Source organism: Pelodiscus sinensis, chromosome 5 (genome assembly GCF_049634645.1).
Source record: "Pelodiscus sinensis isolate JC-2024 chromosome 5, ASM4963464v1, whole genome shotgun sequence".
NCBI lineage: Eukaryota > Metazoa > Chordata > Testudines > Trionychidae > Pelodiscus > Pelodiscus sinensis.
In genome coordinates this window covers 92,654,036-92,673,248 of record NC_134715.1, presented here as the reverse complement: position 1 = coordinate 92,673,248, position 19,213 = coordinate 92,654,036, and the positions used below count along the sequence as shown (strand labels likewise).

The window sequence follows — 19,213 nt, the reverse complement described above, 5'->3', positions numbered from 1 at the left end:
CCCCTGCTGCAGAACCCTGTCCTCTGCCCTCCCAGCACCCTGTTCCCTCTCCCCTGCCCTCAGCCGCAGAACTGTCCCCACAAAATGTATAATTATAAATGCTTCATTTTAGATTTAAATGGCATGAATAAAAAACAGACCATTTATTTTATAACTATAAACACGTGATTTTAATTGTATATATCGCATAATTTAAAAATAAACTGTTTATCAGAGTGTGAAAGTAAGGGCTGGGGATAGCAAGTGATGGACAGGAGGAGAATAGAAAGGGCAGGGCTTCAAGGAAGGGGCGGAGCAGTAGATCTTCGCCTGTTCTGAGATTTAAAAAGTGATCTTCGGTGTAAAAAGGTTGGAGACCACTGGCTTAGAGGGAACAATGGCTGGGGGCAGCAGAGCCAGGCAGGTGGGATGGAGGAGATCAGGCCTCTGGAGGGGCACCCCAGGAGAGCCCAGATGCCTGACCTCTCCTGGTCTGGCAAACTCCCTTGTCAGGGACGCTCAAGTCCCAAGGGTGCCAGACCAGGGAAGTCCAATAAGGGAGTTACTCACTAATGTTTTTTGAGATGAGTGTCCCTGTGGGTAATCCACGGTTGGTGACAGTTATGAAAGGCAAACAACTGTTTTTTCTTCTTCAAATGTCAATTCCAAGTAAGTGACTTCCAAGCAGCTATCTGTTGGAGGGATAGGAGATCACTGATTTGTAGACAACAGTACTGCTCTTCTGAAGGTAGTGTCATCTCTTGTGTGTTCTCGAATTGCATAATGAGATGTAAAGGTATGGACTGAGGACCAAGTTGCTGCCTTGCAAATCTCTTGAATAGGAACATGGGAAGAAAGGCAGTGGAAGCAGCTTGCGCTTAGACACACAGCAGAGGAGCTAGTATCTTTGTGCGATCGCAGCAAAACCTAATACAATTAATTATCCAAGAGAAGATCCTCAGTGAGGTCACTGGACGACCACTCATTCTGTCCACAACAGAAATGAATAATTATGTCGACTTCTTCAATGTTTTGGTGCACTCTAAATAAAACGCTAAGGTGTGCCTCATGATGAGGTTTTGAAGCAAGTGATCCTTCTGAGACTCATGGAGTTTTGGATAAAACACAGGCAAGAAAATATCCTGGCTACTGTGAAAATGAGACACCACCTTAGGAAGAAAAGTTGGCCGAGGCCTGAGCTGTATCTTGTCTTTATAAAAAAACTGCATATGGTGGCTCTGATGTCAGTACCTTGAGCTCTGAGAGCCGTTGGCCAAAATAATAGCCACCATGAATGCTACTTTCCAGGACATATAAAGTAGAGAAAAAAAAAATCGCTAGAGGTTTGAAAGGCAGACGTATTAACTTTGACAAAATGAGTCCCATTTTGGCACTGGTTGTCTCACATGAGGGTTCACAGCCTGTCCAATCCCTTCAGGAAATGACTTACCCCCGATCCACAAACAACAAACGGCCCCCTGAAACTGGGTGAAAGGCCGAGATTGCTGCCAAGTGTACCACTATCGCTAGGCCCTGATGCTTCAAGTGAAGATGATAGTCCAGAATCACCAGAACTGATGCTTGCATAGGCTATATGTCCTTTTGTAGAGACTGTATGGAAAACCTCTTTCATTTAGTGGGGGTACGTTGCTTGTGTGGAAGTCTTTCTGCTGCCCAGAAAAACTTTCTTGACCTCTGCTGAGCAAGTAAGTTCCAAAGGATTCATCCATGGAGCATCCAGAGTCTGAGGTGGAGAGCCATAAGGTTGGGATGCTGAAGTTGCCTATGGTCCTGGGTGAGATGGGTAGAGATAGTGATGTATCTACTGATACGTCCAGTAGGATGGTGTACCAATGCTATCTGAGCCATGCTGGTGCCACCAGAATGACAGATGCCCTGTCCTGATAAATCTTGAGCAGGACACTTTCAAAATGGCTAGCTCTTATTGCTTTGAATAAGATTGAGGCCACAGGCCATCATCTCATCATTCTCCATGAGGATGATGTGCATTTCTCATTATCCCAGTAAAAGTGAAGCCAAACTGCCCTCCCAGAAAACGATAGCCCCTTTTGCAGTCATAACAGTGAAGGAGCACTGTGAATAACTGATAAGTGGCAGTGGTCATCTTTGATAAGTTGACTCTAGAGCCACTGTCTCACTAAGAACAACAGATGGCAGACATTTCAGAAACGGGCAATTTTTTCTGGATTCCTCTAAGACAGTGTTTCCCTTTTTTTTTTTTGACCACGGAACCCTTTCAAACTCAGAAAAATTTCAAGGAACCCCCTAGCCAGGGATTAAGTTTGTTGAACAAAAAACACACCCAAACACACACAGACTGCCAGTACACCACAATTGGTAGTAAAATAAGATGCTAAATACGGTCATGAGATCACCATTCATTTAAATTCAACATATTGAATATAACACCATTCATTTATATTCACAAAAATCATATTAAATATGTACAAAAAATAAAACTATCAAATAATATTAATTATATTCATAGTTTTCAATGTGAAGAGTGGTTTTTCTTCTTTTCTTGGCAAATTCTTTTTATATTTGGTTTAATACTAGAAAGTTGGATACGCATATCTGGCGCAGCATTCAGTTGATTTCTGTATTTCGTTTTCGTTGCTGCATAGTTCGAGAACCCAGTTTCACACAAGTATGTACTGGCAAAGGGTAACAGCTGATGAATTGCGCGTCTTGATAAAGATGAATATTCTTGACTTTGACATAAGTCACTCCAAAATGTAATCAGAGAAACTTCTTTACATTTTTGTATTAATTGGCCATCTGAAGCGATTTCAATTAGGTTTTCATAATCTTGTGTAGAAAAACTGACTGGTTTTTCTGTTAAACTTAATGGATTTCGAATCCAGTTATTGTTGTCATTGATGTTTGGAAAACACTTAATGATGTTCGTGTATAAATCGCGGAGACGATCTGCAATGTCGCTGCGAATATCTTCATCAAGTTTGTATCCATTTTCTTCAAGGAAATCATTCAGATTTGGTAAACAATCCAAATCATTTCATCCTACAGATGAGATCCAAAACTGTAGCTTCCGTGACAATGACAAAATTTTGTCTTTCGCATTAAAAATATTTACATTCTTTCCTTGCAGCGACAGATTTACTTCATTTAGTTTTGTAAAGATGTCTGAAAGATACGCAACTCTCGATAACCACAAAAAGTCTGTTAAACGATCAGACAATTGGAATTTGTGATCCATCAGATATGCGGAGAGCTCATGACGCAATTCAAATAATCTAACCAGCACTTTTCCTCATAGTAGCCACCTGACTTCTGTATGTAGAAGCAGGGCTGTGTGCTGACTACCCATATCTTCACACATAATTTTGAACAGTCTTGATTGTAATGGTCGAGTTTTTATATAATTAATAATCTGTACTGCTTCGTCCAACACATTTTTAAGACAGGGAGAAATATTCTTAACTACCAGAGCGTGTCTGCGGAGAATGCAGTGACTGCTGGTGCAGTTTGGTGCTACATTTTTTATTCGTGTTACAGCACCAGCCACTGTTCCTACCATTGCTTTGGCACCATCACTGCACACATCAACACATTTTCCCAGCTTATTTGATGTGTTTTTATAAAGTTATTGATACAATTGAATATATTCTCACCAGTTGTACTGGTTTGCAAAAATTCACATAAAAGTAAGTCTTCTTCAATAGAACTATTAAAATCATAACGGACAAATACAAGCAGAACTGCAAGACCTGCAACGTCAGTGGACTCGTCTAATTGTAATGCATATGCATCACATAAATGCAGCCGAAAAATAAGCTCTCTCTCGATGTCAGCAGCAAGATCGTGAATACGTGTGACAGTATTGTTTGATAGTGGCACAGCCTCAACTTTTTTACTAGACTCCTGACCCAACATACACATTACAATATCTTTTGCACATGGTTTTATGAGTGATTCCCCAATAGTGTGTGCTTCTCCGGCGAGCGATATACGATAGCTTACTTTGTAAGATGCCTCTGTTGCATTTTCATTATCAGATTTGGCAATTTTTGACATGAAGAGTTTACTTTTTTCAAGCGATTCAAGCTTTTGCTTAAAAAAACTAATGTCTTTATCTTTGTATTCTGGATGATTTGTTTCAAAATGTCTTCGCAATTTAGCAGGTACTAAACAACTATTAGATAATATTTTGTTGCACACTACACACTGGGCACCTGGAGCATCTTCATTTCCATTGCTTGTGAATCCAAATACCAAATAGTCCTCACAATACCTGCGTTTCTTATTAGTCAGCTGAAATTTTTCATAATTAACTTGAGCTGCCTCAGTATTTTCCTTGCTGGTTTCAGTAAAAATATTGGAGTTTGAAATACTCACTTTTCTCTTTAAAGTTCCTTCTTTTAACCAATGATCCATGGGGAATTTTGATATTAGATTGAATTCTTAAACTTAAAGTCACACACAGGAGCCACGTGTCCTCAAAATGTGTATGGGGATTTGTTCCGATCCTCACAGTGAGTAGGAGTTCCAGTGTTCCACTCACTGATAGTACTCTCCCCCCCACTCCACACACACACACACATGCTGCCTTTACCAAGGGACCTAGCAGCAGCAATAGCTGCTCATCCCACTTCTGCCCGATCAACCCAAGATCCCTCTCCCACATCACCCGCTGCTACTCTGCTTTTTCCGGTGGTAAAAGCAGAGCGGCAGCAGGGGACGCGGGAGAGGGATCTTGGGTTGATCGGGCAGAAGCGGGACAAGCAGCTGTTGCTGCTGCTAGGTCCCTTGGTAAAAGCAGAGCGGCAGCAGGGGACGCAGGAGAGGGATCTTGAGTTGATCGGGAAGAATTGGGAGAGGCAGCTGTTGCTGCTGCTAGGTCCAGTGGTAAAGGCAGAGCGGCAGCGGGGGACGCGGGAGATGTCTGAAAGGGGAGCGGGGAAGGAGTCAGTGTCTTTGCGCGCCGGGCTCCTCTGTCTCTTTATGGGCGGGGGGAGGGGAGTGTTCGGGTTCTCGTGGAACCCTTACGTTCGCTTCACGGAACCCCAGGGTCCCGCGGAGCACCATTTGGGAAACACTGCTCTAAGAACATTGTTATTCAATTTGTTACTGAAGAACAAACACACAATTACGCCTAACAGCAGGAAAAAATTACCAGTTGTAAAAAACCCTTTAAATGTGGCTATTGCATAAGATTTCAGGGAGTTTTAATTATATGGGATGTTTGAAGACTTTTTTATTCTTTTTTGAGATCATCTGGGACAAAATAGGTCTGATACTGCAAGTCACATTTCCTAAATTAAATATGAGAATTTTAACTCATTACTGAATGAACATATTTATTTATAAATTATTTAAAACATCATTGTGTAGACCACAAGTGGGCAAAAAGTCCTCCAGGGGCCAGATCCGGCCCGCCAAGAGAGTTGATCTGGCCCACGGCGGCCCTGCTGCTCCCCCCACCCTCAGGCCAATCAGGGTCTGGGGGCAGGGGGAAGCATGTGAAGTCTCCTCACGCCCTATCCCTGCACTGCCAGGAGTGCGTGGCATTCAGAAGCGCCACATGCTCCTGGAAGGGCAAGAGGAAACTTTGCATGCTTCCCCACCCCCAGGCCAATCAGCGCACAAAGGAGAGGGGAGGGGGGACCACACAAAGTCTTCTCATGCCCTGTCCCTGTGCTTAGAAGTGCCCCATGCTCCTGGCAGGGCGGGGAGAGAGTTCACTCGCTCCCCCCACTCCCAGGCCAATCAGGGCTTGGGGGCAGGGGGAGTGTGTGAAGTTTCCTCCTGCCCTACAAGGAACTCAGCACTTAAAGTCAACTGCCAGCTGCTGCTCAGCTGGTGGTTGACCAAGTGTGGTGCTCCCTTGCAGGATGGGGGCAGGGAGTGAGAGACGTCACATGCTCCTCCTCCCCAGGCCCTGATTGACCTGGGGCAGCAGGGAGAAGCATGTGAAGTCTCCTGCCACTACCAGGGGCTCAGGCACCTAGAGGGAACTGCAAGCTGTTCTTTCTGGAGGGAGGGGGGAGAGGAGAGGAGAGAATCTGCACACTCCCAATCATGGTCTGTGGGTGGGGAAGCATGGAAGTGTCCTGACACCACCCTTTCTCCTTGAGACCTTGACCCTTCTGGGGCGGCTCAGGGCTGCTCCAAAAATTTCTGAAGTGGCCCCCAGTCAAAAATTATTGCTCAGCCCTGGTATTGACAAAGAATAACTCTTGTACATGCCTGGAGACCTTATGCTTAGCAAAGAGAATATACTCCCTTCTTTATATGAAAAATCAACTTTCATTGCAGTCACAGTTAGCGAGTGCCACCATTTTTTTTATTATTTTAATTTAATTAATCAATAACTAGAAATGGACGCCCAGAAATGATACTTGTCCTAATTGCTGAAATTTACAGATAAGCTCGATGGAAAGGAATGAAAAGTATGGGCATTTCTTCAAGGGAATTTTATTGGTCAATGTAAAAGGGAAGTGGGGCTCAGAATGCATGTGAATCCCAGGGCGTCCGTCTAAAGGCTGGCGGGCTTATGCTCACCTGAACCTCATTTAGCTACCTTCCAGAGATGGATGTAAGAGTTCAAGTGGAGATCATGTGACCAGATTAAAAGTTATAAATTCAACCTGGAGATTAGATATTAGTAAGATTTAGCAATCCTGCCCAAGAGCGCCCAAGCAGACGGACTGAGACCTGAAAGACAACAGGAGCCTGCTGGGGAGAGAAGCCTCAGCTGAGACACCTAGAGGAAGATAGGCCAAGAGGGGAAGAACCCTCAGTTGGGAAGGGTTTATACACAGTATTTATGTAGCCCACTAAAGGACTGAAAGACTACTGAGTCCAGAGAAGAGGTTGGAAAGAACTACTGAAACCATGGAAGAAGACTGGAAGTTCTGCTGTGAGTTAAATATTCTGCTATTAAGCCAGTCTCCAGAAAGGAATAGTCAATGGAAAATCATCTGCTGAGGAGATTTTGACTGATAAGGTAAATTAAGGCAAACAATAGGTCCTGATGCCTGATCCCCTCCTATCATCATTCATTTGCATAACAATCAAGATATGCCACATCTTTTCATTAAAAATATTAAAACGTAAGATTTAAAAATTCTAGTTCAGCAGCACACTAAACTAGCCTGCAAGAGCCTTGACTCAGGGTACATCTAGACTGCAGAGCTTTTCTAGGAAAGCTCTGCCGTGTCCAAGGAACGCGTCTTCTTTTCTGAAAAAAAGTTGGAAAAGCCAACACATTTTGTCAGCATCCCTGTAAACCTTGTTTTACGAATTAAAAGGGCTGTTCCGAAAGAGGGTTTTTTCCCCTGAAATTTGGCTCCGTGTAGATGGGCCAGATTTCAGAAAAGCCTCTTTCGGAAGTAAATCGGAAAAAGATATGTAATTTGTGTATCACAAATTGCATTTCTTTTTCCAATTTATCTTTGTAGTCTAGACATAGCCTTAGTCTCACTCCTCTAGTGCACAACTTGTGGGGTAACATGTAGACTACTATGTCAGTCAGTCAGTGGTAACAACTTTGATATAGTTTAGGAATGACATTAATAAGTTCCAAAGGGGAGTTTTCAATCCATTGCTGCAAAGCTAGAAAAAAAGTACAGAATGTACAAAGAGATATAACAAGATAAAGAAAATAAAATCATGCTTGTGCTGAAACAGTTTATGTTGTAACTGTATTTTACTTTGCAGACCTTATGTGCAGGAATGAGGTTAATGAGAATAGAATCCAGAAGCTCTTGAGTTACTCCATCTCCCTCCATGATGATAGAACTCATCAAATCCAGCATGTGCATTTGTACTTTCTGGTTGTGGCTATTACTATAAAGAGGAAAAATATATATTAAAATTCAGCTTCCAGACATCCAAGTGGCCAAGAAAATTCACATCCTAACAGTGTTTTAAAGAATAAATGGATAAACAATTAACACTATTCACCTTTCACTGACCCACATTTTTCACATCTATGAACTCTGAAAATACTTTTTCAATCGGTCTGCCTGACTTTTTCAATCGGTCTGCCTGACTTATATAAATCTCAAAACACTTACAAAATAAAGATAATTAAATCTGAACAGAATATTATTTCTAGTGTCGCCAAGCAATTTAGGCTAGTTAGACAGAGCACATGTAAAATGAAATATTATAGATATGGTTTTGCTATTTGCTATCCACAAAATGTCCTCTTTTGGAGATTTTATTACAATCTATGAGCATTTGACTACTGAATGCATAACTCAGTCTGCATAGACAAGGGAGCTAAAACCAATGATAATACATATTAGAATAATTCAACTTACTTGATGACTGAAAAAAGTGTCCTAAAGAGCTGAATAAAAATTTCATTGCAATCTTCCAACTCAAAGCAGATGTTGTAAGATTTAACCCAAGCTAAATTCTATAAAAACAAAATAATAAAACATTAAAAATAATAATAGAATTACTACATTTAACTGAGTCACACAAATTACATAAGTCTAAATTCTGCTAAGTAAAATATGAAAGAAAAGTCACACTATACAACTTATTCTGTAAGCTGGGGGGAGGAGGGGAAGGGGAGGTACTATCTCTGTGTTTGTATTAGTGCCTAACACAATGGGGCCTTCAATACAATACAAATAATAAAGTCATGATGAAAACTAATTAAGGACAACCCAATTTCATATGTGTAAATATAGGTTGATAGAAAAATTCAACTACAGGTTGAACCTCTCTGATCTGGGACTCTCTAGTCCAGGAACATTTGTGGTCATTGGACCAGAGAGTTCCTGGACCAAAGAGCCCCAGCAACTAAGAGTGGGGGCTGGATGGGAATGCAGCCGTGTAGGGTCCAGCTGCCTGGAGCCCAACTAGGGGGCTGGGAGCCAGGGGTGCCATTTCAGATTTTGATGGTGGGGTTGCACAAACCAAGCACCAAATTGGGGGGGGGGGGGGGGGGGAGAGAGACTGATCCCATTCACCCACTCCCCTCCCCACAAATATCACCTCTTTCTAGGGCTACGAAGGCACTGGAAAGCTTTTAAGGCACTTAAAAGCCGGTTCCCCACAGGCATCAGCTCCTGCCTTCCCCCCGACTTTGCACAGCAAAGGAGATGGAGGAGAGTGCATGTAGTCAATAGGATTAACTGAAAAGCCCAAGACTTATCAGTTAATCATGTAGTCAGCTACACATGGACATCCCTATCCCCCACTCTTTAGTAATTTCTTTTCCAAGCTGAAAAGTCTCAGAACCAGTCTTCTTAATATCTCTTCATATGGAAGCTGCTCCTTATCCCCTGTTGCCCTTTCTGAAACTTTTCCAAATCCAACACATCTTTTTTCGATGGGTGACCAGCTCTGCATGCAGTATTTAAGATGTGGGTATACCATGACTTTATATAGAGGCAATATGATATTTTCTGTCTTATTATCTATACCTTTCATAAATATTCTGTAATTTTCTTTTTAGTTTTCAGACAGCCACTGCACATTGAACAGATGTTTTCAGACAACTATCCACAATGATTCCAAGATCTTTCTTGAGTGGTATCAGCTATTTTAGACACCATCATTTTTGCATGTATAATTAGGATTATATTTTTTCCATGTGCATTACTTTACATTTTTCATGTGCATTATCTTGCATACTGAATTCCATATGCCCCTCTGTTACCCAATCACACAAAAGTTTGTGAGATTCCTTTGTAACTCTTTGCAGTCTGCTCTGGACTTAACTATTTTGAGTAATTTTGTAGTATTTACAAATTTTGTCACCTCACTCTTTACCCTTTTTTTCCAAGAACATTTGTAAGTTTAACAGTACTAGTTCAAATGCAAATCCCGGCAGCACAACACTCATTCCTTCCCTGCCCCCTATCTTTTAAGTAGAGTACACAGAAAAATTTTCATTATGATCTTAACAATCCTTCAATTACTTAAATGACCAGTCTTTTGTTATTCTTAATCACCTGACTCCCTCTTTTGATAACAAATTTCCTGATCCAAAGGTAAAGCTGCAAGCAGTTCAAACTGTTGCATTTAAAAGCTGTCTCTGGAGTCAGGACATGCAGCTTTAAGCAGACCCCAAATTCAGGGGTTCAAACTTTATGCGGGGGGGGGGGGGGGGGGTAAGAAGCCTTATCTTTCCTCAAATGGCACCCTTGCTGGGAGCGGAGCCAGACCTGTGGTCGGGGGCAGGGAGTCTAACCAGGGCCAGAAGCAGAGCCCGGTAGCTGGGGTTGGCAGATGTGAGCCTTGCAGCCCCCTGGGGAAAGGCCGGAGGCCAGCAGCACAGAGTCCAGAACTGGCCATTCCCAGTCCAGCAAGTTCCCTTGTTCGGGACTGGTCAAGTCTTGAGGGTGCTGGACCAGAGAGGTCCAACGTGTAGGATAGCCATGGTTGTAGGATCCATCTATGCTATCGTCTCTCATTTTCACAGAATCACAGAACGCTAGAACTGGAACAGGCCTCCAGCAGTTACCGAGTCCTCACGGCAGGACCCAGTACCATCTAGATCATCCCTGATAGATGTTTATCTAACCTGCTCTTAAATATCTCCAGAGATGGAGATTCCACAACCTCCCTAGGCAACTTATTCCAGTGTTTAACCAATTTTATGAAGCAATTTTTAATTCAGGCTTTACAAGATAGTTTCTACTCACAGTCATGACCTGACTGTACAAGGCTAAACCATTTTAAACTTTTTTAGAAATAGATTTTTAAGTCAGCTTAACCAAAATTTATATTAATGTCCCAGTGATCACCATAAACAAGTTTGCAGTTCAACCTCTGTTTGAAATGGTTGGGAAAATTGTAGTGAAACTGAAACCATGTAAATACCTCATATGAAAGAACCAGATCCTTGGTAAATTTGTATGTAAAATCCAATGAATGAGACTAATTATGAATAAAAGACAAAATTTAAAACAAAATAATATTATCCTGCTTCTTAATCTATGGGTGACACTGTGCCCAGCACATAGTTGTAAATCAAACTAAGCTATAACATCTAGAAGCAATAATTCAACTGTAATCTAATTCATAACATCACAATTTCTACAGCGTGTCAAAGAGTTCCTAAACATGCAGTCACAGGGAGTCTGATACACTTCATAGGATTATGGGGCAGATATTGTTCATTAAAAGTTCCAATAATTATATTACCTCTAATAAGTAAAAGTATCGGTTAAATTGGGGGCTTTTAGTGTCTTCTAATCCTTTTAACTGTCTTGTAATAAACAAGAATATGTCCTGTAAAACAAAAAGGGTAAAGTACAATGTAAAAATCATCAAATAATCCTTCTGACATTACTATTATAAATGCACCCAACTTAATTTGATGGTATATACCTAACTATTAGTAAATCTAAATGCCAGTATATTAAAAAACTTGATCATATAAAAAAAGTGTATGCTAGATCCTTTCATTTGTATGTATAATTACAAGAGAATTAGATAAGGAAAATGGCCTCTTTTAAAATTGCATTTTACCTTAAGTTTATCATGGGACGTATATGGTGCTTCTGGAGCATAGATTCGGAATATATCAGCCAAGCAACATGCTACAAGGAGACGCACATCTTTGTTGGGATTCCTGAGGAAGAATTCAGATGCAAGATGCAAGGCTAATGGGAGATACTGCTGTTTCTCATCTTCTGAGTCCTGGTCCATGTCCATGAAGGTTTTTACTACCATCTAAGAGTTAAAGAGAGAGGGGAAAAAAAAAAAGAAAAAAGACTTAAACCACTTTCCACTTTCATTCATAATTGCTAAATAATGCTTTCTAAAGGAATCCAACACGATCCACAGTTGTTCCACTGCCTAATTATTAGCATTAATGTAACGTCTTGGTTAGGACACACTGCAGAATAGACATATAATTTTTAAAGACATTTTGAACTTCAGACCATTACGTCAACTCTTAAAAAGTTCTCACGCGTGAACAAAAGCACAGAATAAATCTTAGGTCTTGTCTACACTATTGGGATAAGTTGACCTAAGGTACTCTTCTTCAGCTATATGACTCCATGTAGGTTGACTTACTGCCATGTCTTCACTGCGTTGTGTTGATGGATGATGCTCTTTCATCGACTTCACAGGAATGAGAGAAGTAAGGTGAGTACCTGAGTTGACTGGAGAGAGCTCTGCAGTCAATTTAGTGGGCCTTAATTAAATCCTCTGAATTGATCCCTGGTGCATTGATCACAGCTGCTTCAATCCCCAGTAAATATAGACATGATCTTAAGCTCAGAAAAAAAACTGTACCCCAAAACTTGTAGCCAATGCAGAGAAGATGCGAGACTATGGCCACTCATAGTTTCTCCACTAACCCAGACCTGCTTCAGTGTAATTTAGGCAGAACTATTTCACTCGTATCAATTGCATGGGATTGCCCTATAGGCTCAGGCGCTATGGCACCACCTCTGCCATCTCCTATGCAAGGGCTAATAAAGGCGGCCTAAGAGGGCAACCTTATGTTTGACTTCTGCAACACCCAGAGTAGAATCATTCCCCAGCCACGTACAAGACTTTTAGGGTTCCTTTATGCCACTCACACCCTTTTACCTTGTCTAAATGGGCCAGAGAGAGAGTAAGGTGCCAGCTTTGTGTCCAAGACTACATCCACTACAAATCTGCTCTTTGTATGTACTCAATCATACCTGTTTACGCATGACAAATATACATTTCCATTGCTTTTCAATCCTCTTAGCACAACTAGCAGAGACAGCTCTGCACTATTCAGTCTTATGCGTTATCAACTAAATTGTTCACTAAATTCCAACTAATTATGCTTGTGCAATTCTACTGAATGCAATGTGGTTGTACAGTTTTAATGGGGGCATAGTTTGGAGACAAAGATGTTACAAAAGGTATAACCTTTGAGGAAGAATGGTCCAGTGGCTATTAAGGATGCTAAGTAATGGTTAATCAGCTCATCAAGTAGTCGATGGAATTTTCATCAACTACTCAATTAGTTGATAAGAGTATATGTGCTTGTTACCACTGATGCAACTCTGCATTTTAAATGTAATAAGATCTGCCAGGCTCTTATTACAAAGTGCAGAGCCACAGCAAGGTTAGCTCCTAGGGGCGGCGTAAGCTGGGACTGAGCAGTCCCAGCTTGCGCCAGCTCTAAGACTGCTGCAGCTTTCCCATACCTGCCCTCTCCCCCTAACTGTGGAGACGGTGCTAGGGGAAATTGGCTTTTAAGCCTTGCTGCCTCTGATACAGAAGTAGTAGGGGGGAGAAGAGGGTGTGAGTGAATAGTTGAGTAGTCACTTAACTAGTTGCTTACATCCCTAGTGGCTATGATATTAATCTAAAACCGTGGTCACCAACAGGTCGATCGCGATCTACTGGTCGATTGCGAGGGCTCGACCAGTCGCTCGCGAGGCGTCCTGTCTACACCGCCCCCATTTCCCTCCCACCCCCGAGAAGCCCCACTACTTACCTCAAGTGAAAATGGAGGTAGTGTTGGCTTCCCGAGGATGGATAGAAGTCCCGCAGCTTAGCGCCACTTCCAGGGATTCCAGAAGTGCGCTAGCTGCTCTGCTGGGTGTACTGCGGGAAGGAGCACTGGCTCCCTGCACCGCACAGGAGGGGTGAGTCAGCCCCGCGGGAGGCGCACAGGGGGTTTCCCGGCAAGCGCGGGGGGAAGAGGGCGGTTGGCCCTGGGACAGGCGTGCGCACGGGGCTCCCTGCGCGGGAGAGGGGGGTTGGCGCTGGGACAAGCGTGCGCGGGGCTTCCCTGCGCGGGGGGGTTGGCGCTGGGACAAGCGTGCGCGGGGCTTCCCTGCACGAGGGGGCGGGGGGATGCGTCGGCGCCACGGCAGGCGCGCGCGGGGCTTCCCTGCGCCCCGTGGGGTCGGCCCCGGGGCAGGCGCATGCTGGTTTCCCTGGGGGGGGGAGGAGAACCCTGGGCGGGGGGGGGAGATGCAGGGGACTCTCTGCCTCCACTGGCACCCCACTCCCCACCTCCCACTTACCAGCCACAGAACTCTGTCCCCACTCCCCTGTCCTCAGCTACAGAATGCTGTCCCCACTCCCGTCCCCACTCCCCTGGCCACAGCCACAGAACTCTGTCCCCACTCTCCTGTCCCCAGCTACCAAACTCTGTCTCTATTCCCGTCTCCACTCCCCAAACTCTGTCCCCACTGGCACCCTGTCCCCAGCTGCAGAACCCTGTCCCCACTGGCACTCTGTCCCCTGCTGCAGAACCCTGTCATCTGCCCTCCCAGCACCCTGTTCCCTCTCCCCTGCCCCCAGCCGCAGAACTATGTCCCCACAAAATGTATAATAATAAATGCTTCATTTTAGATTTAAATAGCATGAATAAAAAACAGACCATTTATTTCATAACTATAAACACGTGATTTTAATTTTATGTATTGCATAATTTAAAAATAAACTGTTTATCAGAGTGTGAAAGTAAGGGCTAGGGATAGCAAGTGATGGACAGGAGGAGAATAGAGAGGGCGGGGCTTCAAGGAAGGGGCAGGGCGATAGATCTTTGCCTGTTCTGAGATTTAAAAAGTGATCTTGGGTGGAAAAAGGTTGGAGACCACTGATTTAAGACATGCGTTCATTTGCCATTATGCCAGATGACCAGTGTGACTTGAGCAAGTCACAGTTACTCTACACCTTAATTCACTATCTGTAAAAAGGGGATAACAGTTTTTCCACTCCTTACAATGGTTTAGTGAGGATAAACATATTAGAGTGAGTGAAACATTCAAATACCACAGCAATAAAGAGCATATAAATATAATAAAGATAAAAAGACAAAATCATAGATCCTCAAAGCCAGTAGCAGGCTCCCTAATGTGGATGTACTACTTCAGACTACATTGAATTCTTTCCTCCAGTCCCAGCGGGGACACAGACTTTCAACTTTGCAAAATCGACCAGAAATCAACCATAATAGATGCAACTTCATCTCATAGTATAGATATGGCCTCTAAAACCTTTCTCCTCCTGTCCACACTAAAGTTTCAGTTGATCTCTCTTACAGCTTCATGGACATCTTGCTGTGACCCAGTGCAACATGGCTAAAATTGAGCTCTTAATCTTCCCTTTGCCTACCGCTAAACTGCTACCCCCTTTCTCTGTCACTGTGGACAGTGCTGCCATCCCGTCTGTGACTGAGACCATAACCTGGGCATGCCTTAATCTGAATATGAAGGCTCAGAGAAAGGGCCATGTAGAGCCTTTCCACATAACATCTGTAAGACAGGGACTTTCCTATCCATTTACAGAGTTAAAATTCTTGTGCTCAACATCTTAAGTCACTGACTACATTTTCTTTTCCACTCTGAACAAGCTATCCTTTCTATCCATTCAGAAGGTTGCTACAAAAACTATTGGTTACGTCACCCCTCTTTATTGTATGCCTCCACTGGCTCCCCTTTTTCTATCATATCAAAGATACCTGTCTTCACTTTGAGGGTGGACAAAAGTCAATTAAAAAAAAATTTTTAATGGGATTTTTTTTTTTATATAAATCTGACTTTTGATAACGATAATTTTAATTAAGCTACATTATAGCTCAAAGATATCATTGTGGATTAGGGATTATAAATTTAATTGTATAATATGAGACAGTATAGTCATGTACTGTTTAAGAAATGTTTTCTAAATAAATTCCAATAGTTAATGGATTAGGGCCCCAATTTTATGGGGATCCTAAAGGCTTCTGTATATTATTTAGGTTAACTTTTCTATCTACCCAATGGACTCAGTGCTCAGTCTAGAACACACCATGACAGATGCTTAGTTTTGCAGTTCTCCAACTGCGGATTTGTATTTCCAGAAATAACACGCTTGTTAACAGCAAAAAATGTTTTAAAATAATTATATAAGTTATACAGGCCTCAATCCTATTGTCTCCCTGCAAATTTGTGTACAGAGTCAATCCCTTACATCTCAGAGTGTGAAGTTTTAAAAATTTTAATGAAGAAATGACTGTTGGGGGTGGAGTAGGGATGTAAGCGATTAGTTGACTACCCAATAAGGATAGTCGAGTAGTCACTTGATTAGTTGCTTTCCCCCTCTTGCTGCCTCTATCAAAGAGAGGCAGCAAGGGGGAAAAACAGGAGCTGGTGCTGGGGGCAGCCAGCTTAAAAGCCAGATTACCCCAGCACTGTCTCTCTTGGGGGTAAGGGAGGAAGAGGCGCAGCAGGAACCCGTGCCTCTCCCTTTGAAATGTACAAGAGCTGCCATGGCTCTTCTACATTTCAAAGGGAGAGACGCAGCGGGATAGTGAGCACCTTCCTTATTGACTAATCGAATAATAGATGGAAATTCCATCGACTACTCAATTAGTTGATTAATCAAAATTTAACATCTCTAGGGTGGAGTAGATCTGGACAAGAAGAAGTCTGTAAATAAATGTGAGAAGGGAGAGATTGGCAGTAGTAACAAAAGTGAAACTGTGGAGCATATTCTAGAAGTCTTAAGGTCTTTCGGAGTGTAACCTTCATTGATTTAAGATCTACCATACCATTCTCTCACTAGAAGGGAAAACCTATAATGGCAGCAGGCCGTAAAAGAGACCCAGTCTGGGAATATTTAAATAAAGTTCCTCAACCTGTGGGTTAGACAGGCCTGCATGTAAAATGTGAACAGAGCAACAAAGAAATGCAATGCCTGGTTGCCTGAATGAAACATCATCATGAGAAGTGTTCCTTCATAGGAGGAAGTTGCGTTGAAGATAATGAAAGGAACATATCTGAACATGCAGGATCTTCAGGTGGAACATGTTTTTAAGCATACTTCTTTCTTAAGGACTATCCTTGCATTCTTATGTTTAAGCAAAAAATATAATTGATACTCTATGGCACTATCATTTTTCATGCAGTTGTGATAAAAATAAATAGCTGAAATAGGCAGACCTTCCTTTTACAATTTCACCTTTACAGTAGTGCTGAGCATCAGTGAATGCAATGAGTAATACTAACTGAGCAGAATGGTAATAATAATAAAATAACTATATTGATTTATTTTGTTTAGGAGACTCCCTCCTCAACATACAGGTTTCTGAAGACTATCCACCTTCAAGATCACTATCATTTTCTATAGTTTGAGTTATCTGCTAATGATAGTATTTCAGTCATATCATGTATGTTACATAGCCACAGTGTAGCAAAAAGAAATAAAACTCCATCATCCAGAAACAACCATAGATAAGCTAGTGATAAGAACCAGCGGATTAAAAAATAGGTAACTGATGAAAAATTGCTGTTTGTTTATGCAACAAACTCTCCTTTCCATCTGATTGAGAACCCACACTTCATTAACATGGTTTAGTCATTAAATCCAAGATACAGTCCACCCAACAGAGCAGATGTTGCAGGCAAATTGCTAAGATAAAGTGTATGAAAGAGAAATTGAGCAGTGTGCAAAAAGTCTAGGTAAAATTGCTAACCTGAGTCTTGATGAGTGGAGCAATGTCCACAATGATCCTGTTTCTGTGGTAACAGAAGAAGGGACTGTCTCTCTTATAAAAACAATTGATGCTCCCTTGCCATCTGCTGCTGCCTCCAGCCCCCTTACCATGCCAGCCCTGAACAGGGCTGTCCTCCCCCATCATGCCAGCCCCAGACAGGGGCCAGTCCCAACAGTGGCTGCGTCCCTCCTCTCCCTGCTATGGTTCTGGTCTTGGCTGCATGCCCAGCTAACTCTAACCCCAGCTGGGGCTGAGCTCCTTGCTGCCAGCCCAGCCTAGGCTAGGATTCTGAACCTGGCCAGCTGGGTCTCTCTGGTCCAGCAATATCCATGATCCAATGTTGCTGCATCAGAGAGTTCGATCTTCAGAATAATTATTCCCTTGTATTTTAACAAGATATGGAACCATTTTTAAAACCTAAAACATTGAGTTTCCAAACACTTTTTTAAAATATAAAATATTTTAGTGATTTCTCAGGTTAATTACTTACATATATAAATCCAATATTGAAGTCTGACAGTGACAAAAGCCAAGAAATTCCAAAGTTAAAAGTAGTTAATTTAAGTGTTGAGAGAAAAGCACAACAGCAGGAGTGCTTTATAGTCACAAATCTTCAGTGCCAGACCATTTTTAATGAACTTACTTTTCTGCAAATTATAAAAGGTTTTCTTTACTTGAGTTATCAATATTTTAGCTTCCATGGTAGCAGGAAATACATTTGAGTTCAATTTTCATTCTATACATCCTCCACTCCTTTGTTAATTAAAATTAACCTATTTTCCATTGGTCTTAAGCTTTCTAGAACACACCTTTTCAGAGTTAAGCAATTCAGATATTTGCAAATGGGAAAAATACAATTTTTCCCCTCATCTTCTGATTGAACAGATATCTATTTTGAAAAAGCTATTATTGTTTAGAAATAATAACCTGACCAGCAAATTTAGATTTTATTCCAGTCAACAATGACGGCACTAGATCAGTGGCTAAAATATTGGCACATTTCAATTTTTCAGTCAAAATTAAAGCTGGAGTGAAGAAGGAAGACACTGGGTATAATATCTGTATTCAAACGACCTTATTATGCAGAGGCATTCTCAAACTTCATTACACCATGTCACCTTGTGACAAAAAAAATTACAAAAGGCCCACGACTTGTGACCGCCCCACCCCCGCACTCACAACCATTTTTTTTTTTTAAAGTGCAGAAGGGACCAAAAACTCGACAGCGTACAGTACCTATTGTAAATGATGGTTCAAGTTACGACGCCCTCGACTTATGACACTTCCCCCGGAACCAATCGCGTCGCAAGTCAGGGGCTTCCTGTACATCACAACCCCAGGAGTGACAAGACGCCTGATCCTCCCCAAGTCCTATGATTCAGGGCAGAGTGGCCAAAGCCAAAGCATTGGCCCCAGCATCCTGTGTGGGCTTCAGCCCCAGGTGAGAGACTATAACCTGAGCCCTGTCATTCAGGGCTGAAGTCCTCGGGATTTAGCCTGGGGTGGTGTGACTTGGGCTTTTGACTTTAGTCCCGGGCAGTGAAGCTCAGGCTTCAATTTCACTCCCCAGCAAGTCGAAAGCCAGGCCTGGCAAACTATCAGGCTGCGGCACATTTTGGGGCCCTGACACACAATTTGAGAACCACTGTGCTAGCAAAAACAAGCTGTCAGCTATGTTAGTTGTTTTCATCACACAGCAGTATTACTATCCACAGAGCAAAGAGTAGAAACATAAGAAAAACATATTCATATGTTTGAAGTACTACAGTAGACTTCCGATAATCCGGAACCTATGGGACCTAG

General features: G+C 42.3%; 1 protein-coding gene across 5 annotated transcripts in view; it reads right to left on the bottom strand.

The window, feature by feature from the left end:
* The window catches only part of PDS5A (PDS5 cohesin associated factor A), a 154,927-nt gene that overhangs the window by 83,997 nt on the left and 51,717 nt on the right, over positions 1-19,213 (bottom strand). For all 5 annotated transcript variants that reach the window (XM_025187940.2, XM_075930551.1, XM_025187941.2 and 2 more), the window contains 4 exons: positions 11,458-11,661; positions 11,131-11,217; positions 8,289-8,386; positions 7,683-7,809 (listed from right to left, as the gene is read on the bottom strand). In XM_025187940.2, the coding sequence (XP_025043725.2) occupies positions 7,683-7,809; positions 8,289-8,386; positions 11,131-11,217; positions 11,458-11,661 (516 nt within the window). The remainder of the gene's footprint in view (positions 1-7,682; positions 7,810-8,288; positions 8,387-11,130; positions 11,218-11,457; positions 11,662-19,213) is intronic.